This window comes from Pundamilia nyererei, unplaced genomic scaffold (genome assembly GCF_000239375.1).
Source record: "Pundamilia nyererei isolate P.nyererei 1_Seehausen unplaced genomic scaffold, PunNye1.0 scaffold00171, whole genome shotgun sequence".
Lineage (NCBI taxonomy): Eukaryota > Metazoa > Chordata > Actinopteri > Cichliformes > Cichlidae > Pundamilia > Pundamilia nyererei.
In genome coordinates this window covers 1,220,605-1,236,193 of record NW_005187572.1, presented here as the reverse complement: position 1 = coordinate 1,236,193, position 15,589 = coordinate 1,220,605, and the positions used below count along the sequence as shown (strand labels likewise).

The window sequence follows — 15,589 nt, the reverse complement described above, 5'->3', positions numbered from 1 at the left end:
CAGTTTTTTTTAATTCTTTAACTATGACGATGTATTGAACCATTATTCCTGAGATTAAACCTTAGAAAAAAAATTGCAGTTGCAACATGCCTTTTTCTTCACTCAGTATATTTCCCTTCATTATATACACACATTCATTCATTCATTCATTCAGTCATTTATCCTCTACTGTCCTCCTTCAGGGTCGTGAGGGTCTGGAGCCTAAAAGCTCTGATTTGATCTTTTCTGTTTGAAGTTAGTATTTTGCTTCAAAGCATTTTGTATACACTGTTTTTTCCATAAATAAGGCTATCATCATCATCATTATTATTATTATGATTAACTTCACCTCACTATTATTTAAAGTTACATGTTGAGTCTTGGCTCTATCTTAAAAATCACATTTTTAGAAATATATCCAAATACTTTATTCAATATTACTGCTCTAATTTTATATTGAAAATGTCATTATTTATTCTAATTTGTTACTTTGTGAGCTAATTTGTTATATTCATTTATTTTATTGACCAAAGTACTATTTCATGTTTTGGCTGCTATAACGGTAATTTCATTTTTGAGTAGTATTGCTTATAAAGCATCTATAGAGCATCTTATACAGCCTCTATAATTTAAACCTTTTAACCAAAATAATTCTAAATTATTATTTCAAATAAATTTCCCCTACCTTAGACATTTTAACATGATTTTATAAAGCTTTTAAAAAAAACATTTGTATTCCTATCTGCTGCTTGTGGTTGGACTAAACTGAAGGTTAACAGCTGAAACCAGTTTTGCCTCTCTCGTTGGCCGAAGGCTTTTTTCTCCTGTAAAGGAAATGTGCTCTGGGTTTAAAACGTCAGTCAAATTCATTGATTAAATCATTGTTTAAAAACAAAATTGGAAATTCATATTTTCTATTACAGAGCCTTTCAGGTTAGTTGTGGCGAGAACAGCGCCACAGTAAATCTGTACACGTTCAATAACTCAGCACACAGTCAAAGTATTTGCTTTTTTGTTTAATATTATCCAGTTCAATATTTATACAGCAAATTTCTGCATGTTTACAGAATAAGAAAAATATGTAAAGAGACAGAAGTGTAGAGCATGTCTTGTAGTTGTAGGTTGGCCTTTGAGCTAATTAATGAACATAAAGGCTCCTATATAAAGACAAATATTATGTCCACAAAAATAAAATGCATCAAATTTTAGTAAAACTTTAACAAAATAACATTTTTGTACTTTCAGTATTTGTTTTATTTATTTTTTCCTAGAGTGACCGGGCTATTATAAGCTACACCAACCAAACAACATTAAAACCACCTGCTTCATACTGCCTGAGGAGTCCAGGCATGCATGCAGGACCTCCGAGCGGACGCTGCAGTGGATCCTTTGGGTCCTGTGAACCTCTGAGAATTACAGTGGTCCAGCTTCGTAGGCTGGCTTAATAACTTGTTGTAGTATAACGGGCTGCACTGCCATACAAGAGGAGGCTGCTGCCATCAGCCCAATGCCTGGTCTGCATCAAAGCTGTAACAATGTCAAAAGAGCATCCGTGTGAATTCAAGGACCCGAGCTGTTTCTACTTCCACTGTCGGCAGTTTTAATGTTGTGGCAGACTAGTGAATGTGTGATGGGTATGAGAGCAGACCGAGAATCAAGAAGAGCTGCAGCACCACCTACAGTTTGTCATCAAACTCACGATACAGTAGCTGATAATGTCATTGTGTTGTTCTCTTAGTTGCCACTGGACTGATTGCTTGCAAATGTTCACTGTGATGTTCTCTGATGCTTCAAATGCGTGTTTTGTGGTTAAAAAGAGACTCCCTGAAGGCTCAGCTGTTTCCATCAGTCAGTTTCAAAGTCTCACTTCCACCCTGCGCAGCCTCGTTTATCTAGGCTTTTTTTTGGTTTGAATAACCTGCAAACAGCGGGGCCTTGTCAGTGGTTTGGATTTTTGCGTTGTGTTCACTGGCTGAACTGCACTTACATTTGATTGGCTGAAATACGGCAGCTGTGGATGATTAACGTGATGCGGGAACATGTGGCTCGCTTGCGGGAGCATGGTTGGATACATGTTCATAGGCGGGATGCCGGGGTACGGGACGAAGGGTGGCATAATAACCCCCGGCCCAACATGGGGCATTGGTGGAGGCACAGGAGGTGGGTATGGCATCGGTGAGCAGTTGACCGGAGGGTACGTCGGCACCACCGGAGCAGATGGAGGTTTGGATGAAGGGTATGAGGAATTAGGAGAAAATGGTTGTAATGCAGCAGCGCTCTCCTGAGATTTCCCTTCGCAGTTCTTACTGTCCTGTACTGTGCTGCTGCTCGTCTTCTGGTCATACTCAGCAGATTTGTATACTTGATGCACATCTGTTACATCCCTCTCTGCACTGTACGAGTCTTTTTTACTGTAATAATTCTGATTTAAGGGGCTAAAACTAGATCTGCTTGATGATGATGATGCTCTACTTTGACGTCTCGGGGAAATCGGTCGCCCCGTGCCCTTCTCCCTCACAACTTTACGAGCCAAATCACCATCCTTCTTCCCATACAGCCGCTCCTGGATTCTATGAGACATTTGGCCAAGCTCTTCAAATCCCAAATCCATGCCAATGGCCTGCAGCACATCCTGCATTTGCCTACGCTTGTGTTCATCCTCAGGTGGCAGCGGCACCCTTTCCACCACCAAGGGGGACCTGGATCTGCTGTGGAAGTAGGCTTCCCTGCCATCATTCCCCTGAAGGGGCTTTTCATCAGAGAGTGGGCACCGTTTTGGGCTGATGGACCTTCGATGAGTCTGCGGGGAAACTGGTCTGCGGGACCTTTCGCTTTCACTCCAGTAGCTGTTATCCTGGTGGCTTCCTTGATTCCTCCCAGCATTGTGAGTTGGAGACCACAGATGATCAGCAGGGCTCGGTAATAAAGTTTGAGAAACGGGTTGATCGTCGTCATCCGAGGTCTGAGTCACAATCTTAGTGAGAACGTCGACATTCACGCCCTTGTTTAGCACGTCGAGGAAACGCTGGAAGCCTTTGGTTGACTTCTGCTCAGAAACAGCTGCACTTCGACTGGGTGCATCACTCTCAAAAGACTGATGGGAAGCACACAAACGTCACAGGTATAAGAGTCAAACAAATCTCTGGAAGGTTAAACATTTTCACACAATTTTCTGGGACACTTCTGAAAGCAAATCAAACACGAAACAGCAGTGTACGTGACATCTGAGAGCGGATTTGTAAAGCTACTGCAGAATAATGAGCAAGTGAAATACAATTACAGTCTATTACACCTTGTTTTCTTCTTGTAGCTGTTTATTGTGTTAATCAATATTCTGTCTGCTTTGAGGCCAGTTTTGATGTGCATCCCGTTTTGTTGTCACACTCATATTGATAAACCGTTAGAGTGGTCATTTCATTTATGTCAGGTTACAGGTGAACAGGGCTATGGGACCAGAGCCCAGATATACTGATATTCATGGTGGTGTTTTTACTGTGTGTTTTGTGCTGCATGTGTTGTAGATGTTGTAAATGCAAACAAAATTTAAATGTTAAAAGCGTTTGGCTCGGTAGACTTCTATTTTTGCATCATGTCAGAAATTTCACAAGTTCATAAAGAATAAGAAATACACGTGTGCTGAAGTGAAGTGCCAAGCTATTACTAATAAATAGGCCTATCAACTCGAGTTACACTTCTGAGAAGGTGCCAATCTACAGCAAGGTGGCTACAGCATGAGTGTAACGTTTCATGCAGTAGAAGTATTCAAGAAATATTCAAGAAGTATTTGGGATAATGCAAGAATACAATAAACACTCTCTGCAATTAGCCAAACTGCAGGCTGAGGAGCACCGGTCCTCCTCCTCCTCTCTCAGATACATGCAGGAGTGAATGCAGTGTGGTAAATACACTCAGCATTTACCACACTGCAGTAATAAAACCTGTCTTATTATGCATGTATTAATTATTATTGTTGTTGTTATTCGGCTACCCAGCAGCGTATGATGTAATGAATATTTGCTTCTTTTATTACAAATCAGTAAAACCACACAAGGGGCCAGTAAAGCTCTGATCTGGTGGCCAGAGACACAAGTGGAATTACAAGGCATAACGTCTGAAGTGATAAAGATTTATCAACATGTGTAACGTCAAACCCACCTGTCGGCTCGAACCATTCAATGGATATCTTGTTCCAGCTTGGCGATAATCCTCATCATATACAGAAGTGATAGGACTGTCCGTCCTCTCTCTGGGATTGACATAACTCTGTTTGACATGGATAAATATTTTTAATCAAACCACAAAATGATTACTTGGAATTAAAACACTATTCAAACTGATGCAAACACACAATTGAAACCTGTCCAACCCTCATTAAGCAATCATGTAAACTTACCCTCTCCTGTGATCGTGCCCTCTCTTGTGATGGATCCCGGCCCCTCTCATATTCATCTCCATCTTTGTAAGACCCCGACAGTCGTCTGTATGTTAACTCATTTAGCTGCCTGTATGGGAACTCCTCATGCAGAGGCCTGTGCCTGGAGTCCTGAGGTGTTTTCCTGTACTTGAAATCCTCATTTTGTGGTGACGCATCTTCAACATTCCTGGTTAGATGCGACCGTGAAAAACTGTCCGGTGAAGGCCTGTACGTTTTCTCCTGAGCCTCACGCCTGTACCTGTAATCCCGCTCGTCGTCATCTGCAAACCTCTGCTTTTTGTTGTCAGAGGGGTCCCGCACTGGTGAAGACATGCGTCTCCTCGCCGGGCTCTTCCTGCTCCGGTCCCTGTTCAGTGTATCTTTGCTGTACAGCCTCTTCGGAGACTCACTGTACTCCCTACTTCTTTTCCTCTCTGTGCTGCTGCGTCCATCCCCACCATATTTATGATACGACTCCCGTGGCATGTCTCTGGGAGGGTCACGCCTTTTCTCCCATCTGTTGTCATATTCATCCCGTTGCCGTGAACTTCTCTCGCTGTACTGCCGCCTGGAACTGTGTTCAGATCTGTTTGAGTACATCCTCAGACCTGAGTGATACAAAAAGAGGATAAACTTGAATAATGTCCGACTTCAAATAAACACAACCACTTATCTTGTATTAACAAGGCAAACAAAGTGCTCTCCACTTGGAATATGTCAGGATTTCTACAGTTGTTCTGTGCCTGTACTCCAAAGAAATTGGCTCCAAAAATTTGTGATTCTAAACTGTGTGTCTCTGTGCCAGTTATGTGACAGACGCATGTATACGGTACTCCTCAGGTTAAATGTTTAGCATCAGTTACCATGGTGATCGAGTCAGGTTAGAAGAAAGCCACATTCATGCTAAACCATTAATAGCGTTCTGGTAATAACTACCCTCGCAATTCTTCTAAGTCGGGGTTAAACTGAAGATAGCCTCATATGCTGCCTGCAGAGCTGGCCTATGAGGTGGTAAAACAGGCCAGCTCACTGTTCAATGCTACTACGGTTTACATTCAGAGATCACACTGACAAACATTCCCCCCTAGATCATAAATGCTTGATAATCACAACAGGATTGAAAGAAACAAGCAAATGTAGGTCACAATGCGTCTACAAAAATATCCAGCAAAACATAAAATAAATTTTTTTTAAAAATATGAACAAACAGCAGGAGTCACAAACCAACAGTATAGGCGCGGGTGTGTCTTTAAATAGAAACTACGTGTAAAAGCACCTGCTGTAGAATTCTCTGAAAGGACGCTCAGGCATCCCAGAGCTTAGATAGTTGGCTTAATGGAGCTTTCGGTATGCCGTGACCGAGCTAACGTTAACAGCGTTGAACGTTAGCGTTCGCTGCAGCAGCTGCCTGTTAGCAGGCCACGGAATAGCTTCAGTTGGCTTTAGCAAAAGGAGAAATATCAAACTTACAACTGTATCATCGACGGGATAGTATTTCCAGCTAAAATCGCTGCGTCTGTGAAAACTTTCTCGTCCTAAAGTGCAGTTAAATCAGCAGGAATTAAAGCTTTGCCCCTGCTTTTGATTAACCTACTTAGCAGCATTCGCGGTGGGCTAACGAGCTAACGTAAAATTACCATTTCCGCTGGATGACTCCACTTTCATTGCAAATCAGGAAACACACACTCCCTTGGGTAAATTAAACCAGGGAAAACTGCTCAAAATATGTTTAGCAGTAAGTACGTTTCCTAAAAACATTCACAAAATGTTAAATACAGTCGGACAGCATTTTAAAAAACAGGCACTGACTGAATTCCAGGAGGTTTGTTTTTCTAATCTCCCCCCGGGGATGAAGAAGTGGGTTCAGCTACTTTTTAACGCAACTTTATTGATAACATTTAAACACAAGAAATTATCGTCAAAAAGTAAGAAAATTCACATTTAATTGTCTTTTTAAAAAATGTTTTTCTTTATTTTCTTCAGTTACACAGAAAATACAAGACAACAGAGGCACAGAGAGGCACTGTATACATAAGTACATAATTGTGGGGTACGTACTGGCATACTGTGAAAGCACAGTATGTAGAAGAGGATGATGTATGGTTTCTGAGAGGACCTTTAAGTCATTCCTTTTTGTTGTGAGATCAAGGTGACTGGTCAGCCAACACATCAGGCAAAAACAATCCTCTGATTTCCTGATTCAGCTCTGCAGCCACAAGGACAGGAGGCTTTTCCAACATGTGAGACTGGGCGCTGATCTGCAGTACAGGAACTCCACAGGGCACTGTGCTGTCTCCATTTCTTTTTACCTTACACAGCTTCAGAACAACTTCTCGTCATGCCATCATCAGAAATACTCTGATGAAAGTTCTACAGTGGTTAGATGTGTTAGTAATGCGCAGGTAGAGGAGGAAGACAGAGCAGAGGATGATTTTGGTCTGGAATGTTCTGAATGTGGATAAGATTGGAGAGATGGTGATTAACTTCATATGCAGGGAAGAGGACAGCTACATTAAGCCATATAAAGTGCTTTTCTACTTTAACTGAGCACTCAAAGCCTCAAGCCTCGTTCACCCAATCACACACTTTATTCTATCTAGCATTTATCTAATATTGTCTTATCTAAAATTCATGCACACTTACAATACTGGGGTTAACTCAACATTTTGTCCAAGGGTACTTTGACATGCAGCCTGGAGGAGACTGAATCCTTGACCTTCCAATTAGTATACTTCCCACTCTAGCTCCTGAGCCATAGTTGCCCCAAAGGACAAAACCAAAGCATCCACATCAAAAGTGGGCTGAACTGGAAGTTGGCACACAAAAGTGAATAAGCAAACTCTGTTCCTAGGGAAGCCGAGACCCTTCAGTGTGTGCAGGTAAATGACACCGAGACTTTCTACCACTCAGTTGTGGTGAGAGTATTATATTTCCCTGTGATCTGCTGGGGAAGCAGCATCAAAAATCTTCAAGGAGTCTTGCTCCATTGCTTCGCAAGACTCCTCCCATACTTGAGTTTTTGCTTTAGCTACCTTTTAGAACTGCTTTTGCTTTCAGCCTGCCACAGGAGATCAAAAGGCCAGTCACTCTTCCGTTTCACCTTTCACCCTACAGTTGCTGCTCCAGTCGCCTCAGCAGACGTGTGGAACATTTAGTATTTTTTACTATTTTCACTTATTGTCTACAGCCATCCTGCTGTCAGAGTTCTTCTGGAGAAGATCTCCCTGACTGAGGTCTCTGACAGACGGTGCACCCTCAAAATATATATGTCAACTCACAACCTGGGGGTCCTGTTGTCAAGCGCACTTAGGGATACCCGTATGCTTGAACATATGGTATTCGTTACAGGAAACCTGTCAAAGAAGTCCGATAGCAAAGCAGGATACAGACTGAGTAGACTGCACATTTAGGAGTTCCCAGATGGGGCACCTACCACCACCCCGTCCAAGAAGGCCAGGTAGTCAGGACACATTCTCCAGGAACTCTGGCCCCTGTGCTCATTCAGACTTACCTCAACTGAGCCCTTCAGCCAAAAGGTGTAATTTTTAGAGTCCCTTATCCAGGCCTTGCTGCAGGGTGGGACCCTCGGTAACTCCATCCCAGAGAAAGTCATATATACCACTGTTATTAGGGAACTTCTCTCTTCTCTTCTCCCAGAACTGCAACGCTGAACAGAGGCCTACAAACCCCTCCACAGTGATAGGGTCCTCCTAGAAATAAACTGTATCAGCTTTTCAGTTTTGTTAGTAATAAAAGCAGTTTTTAAAAGAAGCAAAATATCTTTTAATTTAATTATTCAATTTCATTGTGGTTGTTTTAGTTTTATTAATTCATAAACGTACCAAAACATGGGGTTACTGTCATGCATAAATAGACCACTGGAAGGCAGTCAGATGTGGTTAAACGCTTTAAATATTTACACCCATAATGCTGATAGGCTCATTTATACTAATGCTCTTTATAACGTCACCCTCATTATAACACTTAATTATGATTTGGGGCAATCGTGGCTCAAGAGTTGGGAGTTCGCCTTATAATCTGAAGGTTCTTGGTTCGAGCCCCGGCTCGGACAGTCTCGGTTTTTGTGTCCTTGGGCAAGACACTTCACCTACCGCCTACTGGTGTTGGCCAGAAGGGCCGATGGTGCGATATGGCAGCCTCGCTTCTGTCAGTCTGCCCCAGGGCAGCTGTGGCTACAACTGTAGCTGCCTCCACCAGTGTGTGAATGGGTGGATGACTGGGTGTGTAAAGCGCTTTGGGGTCCCTAGGGGGGGACTAGTAAAAGCGCTATACAAATACAGGCCATTTACCATATTTTTTGGGTGGTCAAGGTTACCAAGCTCTTATTTTGTCAAAGGTGGAGTGAACTTAATTGCAGTAAATCCAATCAACCACTAGATGGTGGCAAACACTGTTGCACGCACACACACACACACACTGAATTTACATATTCACAATAGAACATTGAATTAAATTGCAATATCTAAAATATTTCATGCAGCGTCCAACATCCCAATAATATTTTTGCTAGAACAAAGTGATACATTTTAGTTTTAATGAGAAGTACATTATAGATAGATCACCATACTATAATTGCAGATTTGTTTGGGTTTTCTTTTCTTTTTTTACACAAATTTATATTTTAATCTTTGTTTTCACTTCACTATGAGTCAATGCAGCTTTGCTGACACAGTTTTTATTGTGCAACCAAACCCTCCTTCAGCTCAGCCCCTGCTGACCGTCCAGGCAGACCCACCATTAGTGCAAATGTGAACAAAAAGCTCACAACACACTCAGGACTTTATTAACTTTATTATATCCTTCCCTACAGGGAGCCACCAAACGAATGACAACCCGTTCATTTGCAACATGAAACAAAAAGTTAAACGAATGCCGTACTCACAGTATTTGTGCAACGTCACACAGCTCTACATAGGCGCCTGTGTAGTCTACATCATATTTCTCACTAATGAGGTGCAGTCATTGTTCCCTGGGCGACACGGATGATAAATATGCTCCAATCACATGTGCTGTTAAGACATTCTGTGTTAAGGATGGAATGGGGACAGAGATGTGCGGTGCAGAAGTGAGGCGGAAGCCAACACGAGAAACGCTGGAGTCTGCAACAGTCCCAGGGCCTTCTCCTGCCACTCTGTGAGCACAAAGAGTATCCACCTGAGGGCGCTGTAACAGAGAACCATGAAACACAGCACACGTTAGGAGCTTAATTAGCTTTGCTGTGAGCAAAGCAGCAAATCCCACTTTAACAGGAGGATATTTCAATAAGTAGGAATCACAACCTCTGAGTTCTCTGACCGTTTATATCTCCTCCTAAATGAAAGGCTTTGTGTTCGTGTTTGACCTTCACGACGCTGTCAAAGAATTTATCGTTCATCAAAAAAGGGATTTAAAAATGATCATCTCAATACCTTAAATTACATTTTAACCACTGCAGACTATATGATTACGATAAGATGTGTCCACTTTACCATTAAAACTATTGCAAAATTCTCAACTTGAATATGTGGTACTGTGCAAAAGTCCTGAGCCACTCTTCATGTCTTTATGTTTTACTTTCAAGGAGCCAGAATTTCTTGTAAATAGTCTTCCGTGATAATTATTTGTAATCTGAAGGTCATTCCAAGTTTTTCTTTGGACATAATAATAATAATAACTTTATTTATAAAGCGCTTTCAGACAAAGTGCTGTACAGCTATAAAGAGATACATAAATAAAAGTGATGCATAGCAATACAAGTTAAAAACGCAATAACGAGTTAAAAACATAACAAAAGTTAAAAACGATAAAAATGTAAAAAAAACAAAAAAAAAAACAAAACTAAAAGGCATAGAATTAAGACATGTAGGACAGGGTGAACAAGCGGGTCTTTAAAAACCTCCACAGAGCATGCCTGCCTGATATCTTGAGGGAGGTTGTTCCACAAAAATTGGGCATGAAGAGAAAAAGCACGCTCTCCAACAGTCTTTGTTCTGGCTCTAGGAACTTTTAAAAGGCCAGAGTCCTGAGATCGGAGAGCATGGGATCGAACATAAAGGTGCAAAAGATCAGAGAGGTATGAAGGTGCCAAACCATTTAAAGCGTGGTAGGTGAGCAGCAGGACCTTAAAATCTGCTTAAACCTGACAAGGTAGCCAATGAAGGGATTTCAGTACACGGGTAATGTGCTCAGATTTTCCAGTTTTAGTTAAAACGCAAACAGCTGCATTTTGCACCATCTGTAAACCTCTAAAACTTTTCTTTGGTAGCCCAGAAAGGAGAGCATTACAATATAATATATGATATGTGAAGACAAAAATGCTCATTCAAATCAAATAAACGAGATGTGTGGAATTTTATCTTTAATTCAACATGTTTAACAAAACTATTGCTATTTTTAGCCCGCCATTTTCAGGGGTACAAAAGTAACTGGCAATTGAATAACAGGCAAATTTGATGGTAAGTGAAGCCTGTTCTCTTCTTATTTCATGATAAATTCCCAAAGGTTGTGGCATTATCCGAGTACTTATGGACCTAACTGTCTGCAGACATGAAAGAAATCACCTTTTGTAGCAGGTCTTGCATGTTTAAAAAACATCCTGCATATACATGTTAAATTTGGTTTAAAAAGAATATATTAAGACAGTATGCATTCATAAGAGACAATAATCCCAGCCTAAAGCTCATTCGTGCACATCATACAACACTAATACATCCCTGCAGCCTCCCACCTCCTCACTGGTAGAACTTAATCTCAGTGTCCACGCAATCAAAAAATAAGTCCCCCAGTTCCTCTCCGGGTATCTCTCCGCTGAGCATGGCTGCGATCTCGCTCAGACACTGAGACTCCAGGTCCCTTAAAATGTTGTAGACAGCTAGACCTTCATCCTGAGACAGAACAGAGAGAAAACCCACAGAGATGCCATGAGAATAACAGTAACACCCAGGTTAGATCATACAAAGCTGTGAAACCTGATTTGATGTGACACCCTACTTTCTCCTCCTAAATTGATGCGTCTTTCATCATCATAAGCTTCAGTCAGATTTTAAAAAGGAGTCAGATCCTGCTGAAAACAGTCCTGAATCCAGTAAAACCCCACGTCTATGGTGGGAGATGCAGTCTGAATAACCGCAACTACAGACCTGCTTTTCTTTACCCAAATCCCACTGTGGTGTACAAAATGCACTTTGTATTCACTCTCGTGGCGTATTTATATTTTAAAATAACAAAATAATAAATCAGCGCTCTGTACAAATGTGAAATGATAAAATATTTACACCAACATCCAATCAACCATCAAACAATGATTGAAAGAGTGACAGAAAAGTTATATTCAATGAATTATTAAGAGAACTGAGTCTCTGAGTCAGTGGAGGAAGGTGCACTGCTGATGAATACTGTGTGGAGTCCAGTGAGAGGTCAGCGAATAAACTCCAAGGAGAGTCTGTTTGGTTAAAAGGAGCCTTACAACTGTGCTCCGTTTCATTGTTGGACTCTAGTAGAGTAGAGTATACTGGGCCGTATACTGGAACAGGCTTTAGACAAGCTAAACAAAGCTATTTTAGCTCCACCCCATTAAGGTGACCTCCCTTTAAACCAAACTTTCCTGATTGGCTTTACCTTCCAAACAAAAGTTTGAATATACTTTAGTTAGCTAACAGGAAAGAAAAAACTAACACAAGTATGAAAAAACATGTTTCCTGAGACGTCGACACGACTGTTTAGTTTTCATAAAAACTGCAAATGCAGATTTTTGTCAAATCTGCATTTGAGAAAATGTAGAAAGTACCAAACTATGGTAGCAACAGAGTTTGCAGAATAACGGAAGTTAGGAAAATTTTAGCAAGATACCAATAAAAACTAAACTAAAATGCACAGCCAGAGCCGATGGCCATATAAGTGCTCAACCTTTTTTGCACCTCGGACCAGTTTATGTCTTTATGGTGCCGCGGATAAATACAACAAGATAAAACCAAAAAAAGAATAGAAAACTTATTCATTCACACAGGAAAAGACCCAGAGAAACAGAGTTAATAATAAAAACTATTTAAAAAAAAAAGATAAAAACCCTGAAAACCATAAATTTCACACCCGAGCCTCAACTTTTGCGGCTAAGTACCAAACAGCTCACAGACTGGTACCGGTCTGTGGCCCGGGGGTTGGGGAGCGCTGATATAAGGGATATCCACTCTCTATGACATCATACAGAGTCAAGAGTTTAAAAAAGAGAGAGAGAGATAGAATAGGATTACTTGTGCACATGCTGAGATAATAATTTGAAACTTTGGCCATTTTTAATATTAAATATAACAGAATATATGCGAATACTAAATAGATCCACGCTGAATAATTTCCATTTAATTCTTCATCTTCTGGATCTTTGTCCTAACGTTTCCGCATTGGAACAGACCAATTTTAAAGGCGGGCTTTGTCACTTTTTAAAGAGAAAAAACTGTTTCCTCAAACTACAAAAGAAAAGTTGAAGTCATGAGTAAAAAAAGGAAACAACACTTATTTGGTGTAATGAGCAGCTTTCGATAGCTAACATTAGCAAAGCTACAAAAACATTTTGTATGCTCATTTTGTCCCGAGCCAAAATTCCAGCCCAAACAGGGCGCTGACCTTCCTCTGACTTCAGGTTCAGCTTGTAATCACGCACATAATGCCAGACAGGAAATCAGCTAAAATGTCTAAATGGAAAAACTGTTTGGAAGTTCTCTGGTGTCAGTTTGAAACCCTGCTCTTTGGCTTTGAATGTGCACTTGTAGTGTGTTTATGTTTAGTCTGCACTGATGCCGTGTGTCTTGTCTGCACCATCTGTGAGGTGCTGTTGTGTTTGGCTCTGCACTGGGAGTGTCTACTCTGGGTTGTGCAACTCGCCTGTAATTTATCAGCAGCAACTCATCCGGATCGACTCTTTAACGAAAATAAATAAAAAGTGATCCTGCTGTGAATGTTTACTCAATGAACCGGAACTTCATGCACTGCCATTATCTGTGCAGGACTATCATTGACCTAGGTCATCCATCAGTGCCCACCGGGTTGGTCTCCATGGTGTTGAGCGCCACCTGATGGGCCTTGTAGAGGTCGTGTCTGCGGTCCACCTGGCTCTGAAAGCGAGGCTGCTTCCTCGCAGGGTCGTCCGGGCCAAACTGTGGGGAGACCACCCTCGGCACTGGGGTGGGACAGTCCGAGAAGATAAAAGGCTTGAATACAGACCTAGCAGGGTGGTAGGATTAGACAGGGAGAGAAAGAGGAAAGAGAAAGAGGAGACTCAGAACTTCCCATCAACCCAAAGAAGATACAGAGGATAGAAAATTAAAGATTAGAAAGGAAAGAAAACACTTTTCACACTTTCATATCAGAGGAGCTCATAAAGTTCTGTCGCTTAAGATTTAAATTTGTTCAGTCTCCCATTCAAGATCATCCTCTAAACTTTTTCCAGCTGTTCTGCTATTTTATTGCCCACTACAAGTCCCACTCACACCACTTGCCTATCTGTGATACACGTGAGGGGCAACGTCAGGCTCTGAGAAATGAAAAGTGAACATGCAAACGGCAAAAACTGCAGTCCTCTAATGGCCACTTGATTCTGTCCCCAATCTCAACAGACTCCCATGTAAAAATGTCCAAATATACAGCATCCAAAAAGTGCGCTTTAATGAACTTAATATTATTAGTGGCCTACTTTAAGACCAGGAGAAAACATAAACCCAGCCTCCGAGGGTTGTAAGTCTGGGTAAGCGTGAGGGTTGCGTGAGGAAGGGCATCTTGTATAAAACCTGCACCAAATCAAACATGAAGATTCGTCCACTGTGGCAACTCTCAGGGACCGTCTTCATTTAATTAATATTATTACGGCGTGCTTAGTGGAGCAGACCAACCAAAAGTTGAGCGAAAATCGGCATAAAATCTACGTAAAAACTCCTCAGTTTAAGTAAACTTGATGTTTGCTCTCTGGAAGTTTGAGATCACAGATGGTCAGAATTAGACTTCCACAGAGGCTTCTGGAATTAATCCACAGGTGCACAAAGTGACCACCTTGAGGGACGTTTGGGGAATTTAGATGTCTTTTTTAATGGTCAGCACATATTCATATTTTATGCTTTTTAAACATTAACTGGTTGTTACATTTAATTTTCTAAAACTTACTTAATACTAAAGTTGTATAAACAATTATGAGGAATTCCAGACCTTTAATCTCACAATATTATAATCGTTCCATGAACATATAGTGGATAAAACGGGTTATTCAAGTAGCATTAAGTGGAGGAATTCTTAGTTTAGTGAGTGGCAAACCTGGATGGGTCTGGGGTGGCAGTGAAGAAGTGGATGCAGGGCAGAGCTGTGTCTCTGGGCAGGATGGAAACCATGCTGCCTGTGGTGCAGAAACCTCCAGAGTCCATGCAGATGCCGCTGGGTTTGTCCCTCAGAATGGACATCATCACCTCTGCCGTCACTGATCCTGAAAGCAGGACAGACAGAGAGCTGAGTGTCTCTGTAGAGAAGTTATCGTCATGTTCGGCAGCTCTACGCTCCGCCGAGCTCTGTACCTACCATCGTGTTGCTGGAGCAGCTCCGTGCCTCCCCTGTAGCGCTGCTTGGCCAGCTCCATCCTGGCCGGTGGGTTCTCGGGACTAAACACATGCGAGAAATTAAATTCTCCCTCACCGTCCCACCAGCCCTGAGCCTTGGCCACGCTCCGCAGGTCCGGGTGCTCTGTGGAGATCTCGCTGCCAATGGTGAGCTGGTTGGAGATGTTCTTAACACCCTCTGGAAGAAGCAGGTAGATGTCAGTATTTGAGATACCAGATCAACTGAAATCCTATTTAGCCAGAAAAGCTCTGTTTGTGTGTATGTTTCACACAAAGCAGATTGATTGCAGCTGATAAAAATCACTCCATGAGGATTCCCATACATGCATTCCCATGTATGGGATCACCTGGAGTCACTGCAGATGTGCTACACATCTATCAGCTAAACACTTTCTTTCTATTCATTAAAGATAGACACTGAAACCAGAGAAAAAACATCAGAGACAAAAACCCCACAAAGACAGACTTATTAAAAGCTCATGATTTCGTCTTTCTAAAAGCAGTTTGCCCAAAAAAACTAAAGCTGACGTCCCGTTTTTCACACCGATTTCTGCTCAGTCTGTCATGGTCCTGGGTCGTGCGACCCAGTGTTTTGTGTTTTAGC

The 15,589-nt window shown here is 41.7% G+C and overlaps 2 protein-coding genes across 4 annotated transcripts in view; both read right to left on the bottom strand.

Annotated features, from left to right (window-relative positions):
- Positions 1-1,215: 1,215 nt before the first annotated feature.
- LOC102213323 (cyclin-dependent kinase 12-like) lies at positions 1,216-6,188 on the bottom strand. Of its 3 annotated transcripts, none has more exons than XM_005746039.1 (4): positions 6,031-6,188; positions 4,373-5,001; positions 4,135-4,242; positions 1,216-3,073 (listed from the first exon to the last, which is right to left on the bottom strand). In XM_005746039.1, the coding sequence occupies exons 1-4, from the start codon at positions 6,056-6,058 to the stop codon at positions 1,868-1,870; spliced, it is 1,971 nt and encodes a 656-aa protein (XP_005746096.1). In that variant the 5' UTR covers positions 6,059-6,188; the 3' UTR covers positions 1,216-1,867. The 3 variants fall into 3 exon arrangements, with proteins under 3 accessions (XP_005746096.1, XP_005746097.1, XP_005746098.1); XM_005746040.1 differs by lacking the exon at positions 6,031-6,188 and adding an exon at positions 5,864-6,024; XM_005746041.2 differs by lacking the exon at positions 6,031-6,188 and adding an exon at positions 5,670-5,831.
- A 3,003-nt stretch (positions 6,189-9,191) lies between these two features.
- scrn2 (secernin 2) overlaps positions 9,192-15,589 on the bottom strand; it is a 19,291-nt gene continuing 12,893 nt past the window's right edge. Inside the window, exons 5-9 of the mRNA XM_005746038.1 lie at positions 14,948-15,163; positions 14,690-14,855; positions 13,429-13,609; positions 11,121-11,277; positions 9,192-9,577 (exon numbers count right to left, since the gene is read on the bottom strand). Coding sequence (XP_005746095.1) covers positions 11,125-11,277; positions 13,429-13,609; positions 14,690-14,855; positions 14,948-15,163 — 716 coding nt within the window. The 3' untranslated portion in view covers positions 9,192-9,577; positions 11,121-11,124. The remainder of the gene's footprint in view (positions 9,578-11,120; positions 11,278-13,428; positions 13,610-14,689; positions 14,856-14,947; positions 15,164-15,589) is intronic.

Excerpts from the sequence above, each read along its gene's own strand:
- LOC102213323 (XM_005746039.1), bottom strand. The coding sequence starts at position 6,058 with ATGAAAGTGGAGTCATCCAGCGGAAATG. Across the intron at positions 5,002-6,030 it reads GGAGTCATCCAGCGGAAATG|GTCTGAGGATGTACTCAAAC; the intron begins GTAATTTTACGT and ends TGTATCACTCAG. Across the intron at positions 4,243-4,372 it reads GGGCACGATCACAGGAGAGG|AGTTATGTCAATCCCAGAGA; the intron begins GTAAGTTTACAT and ends CATGTCAAACAG.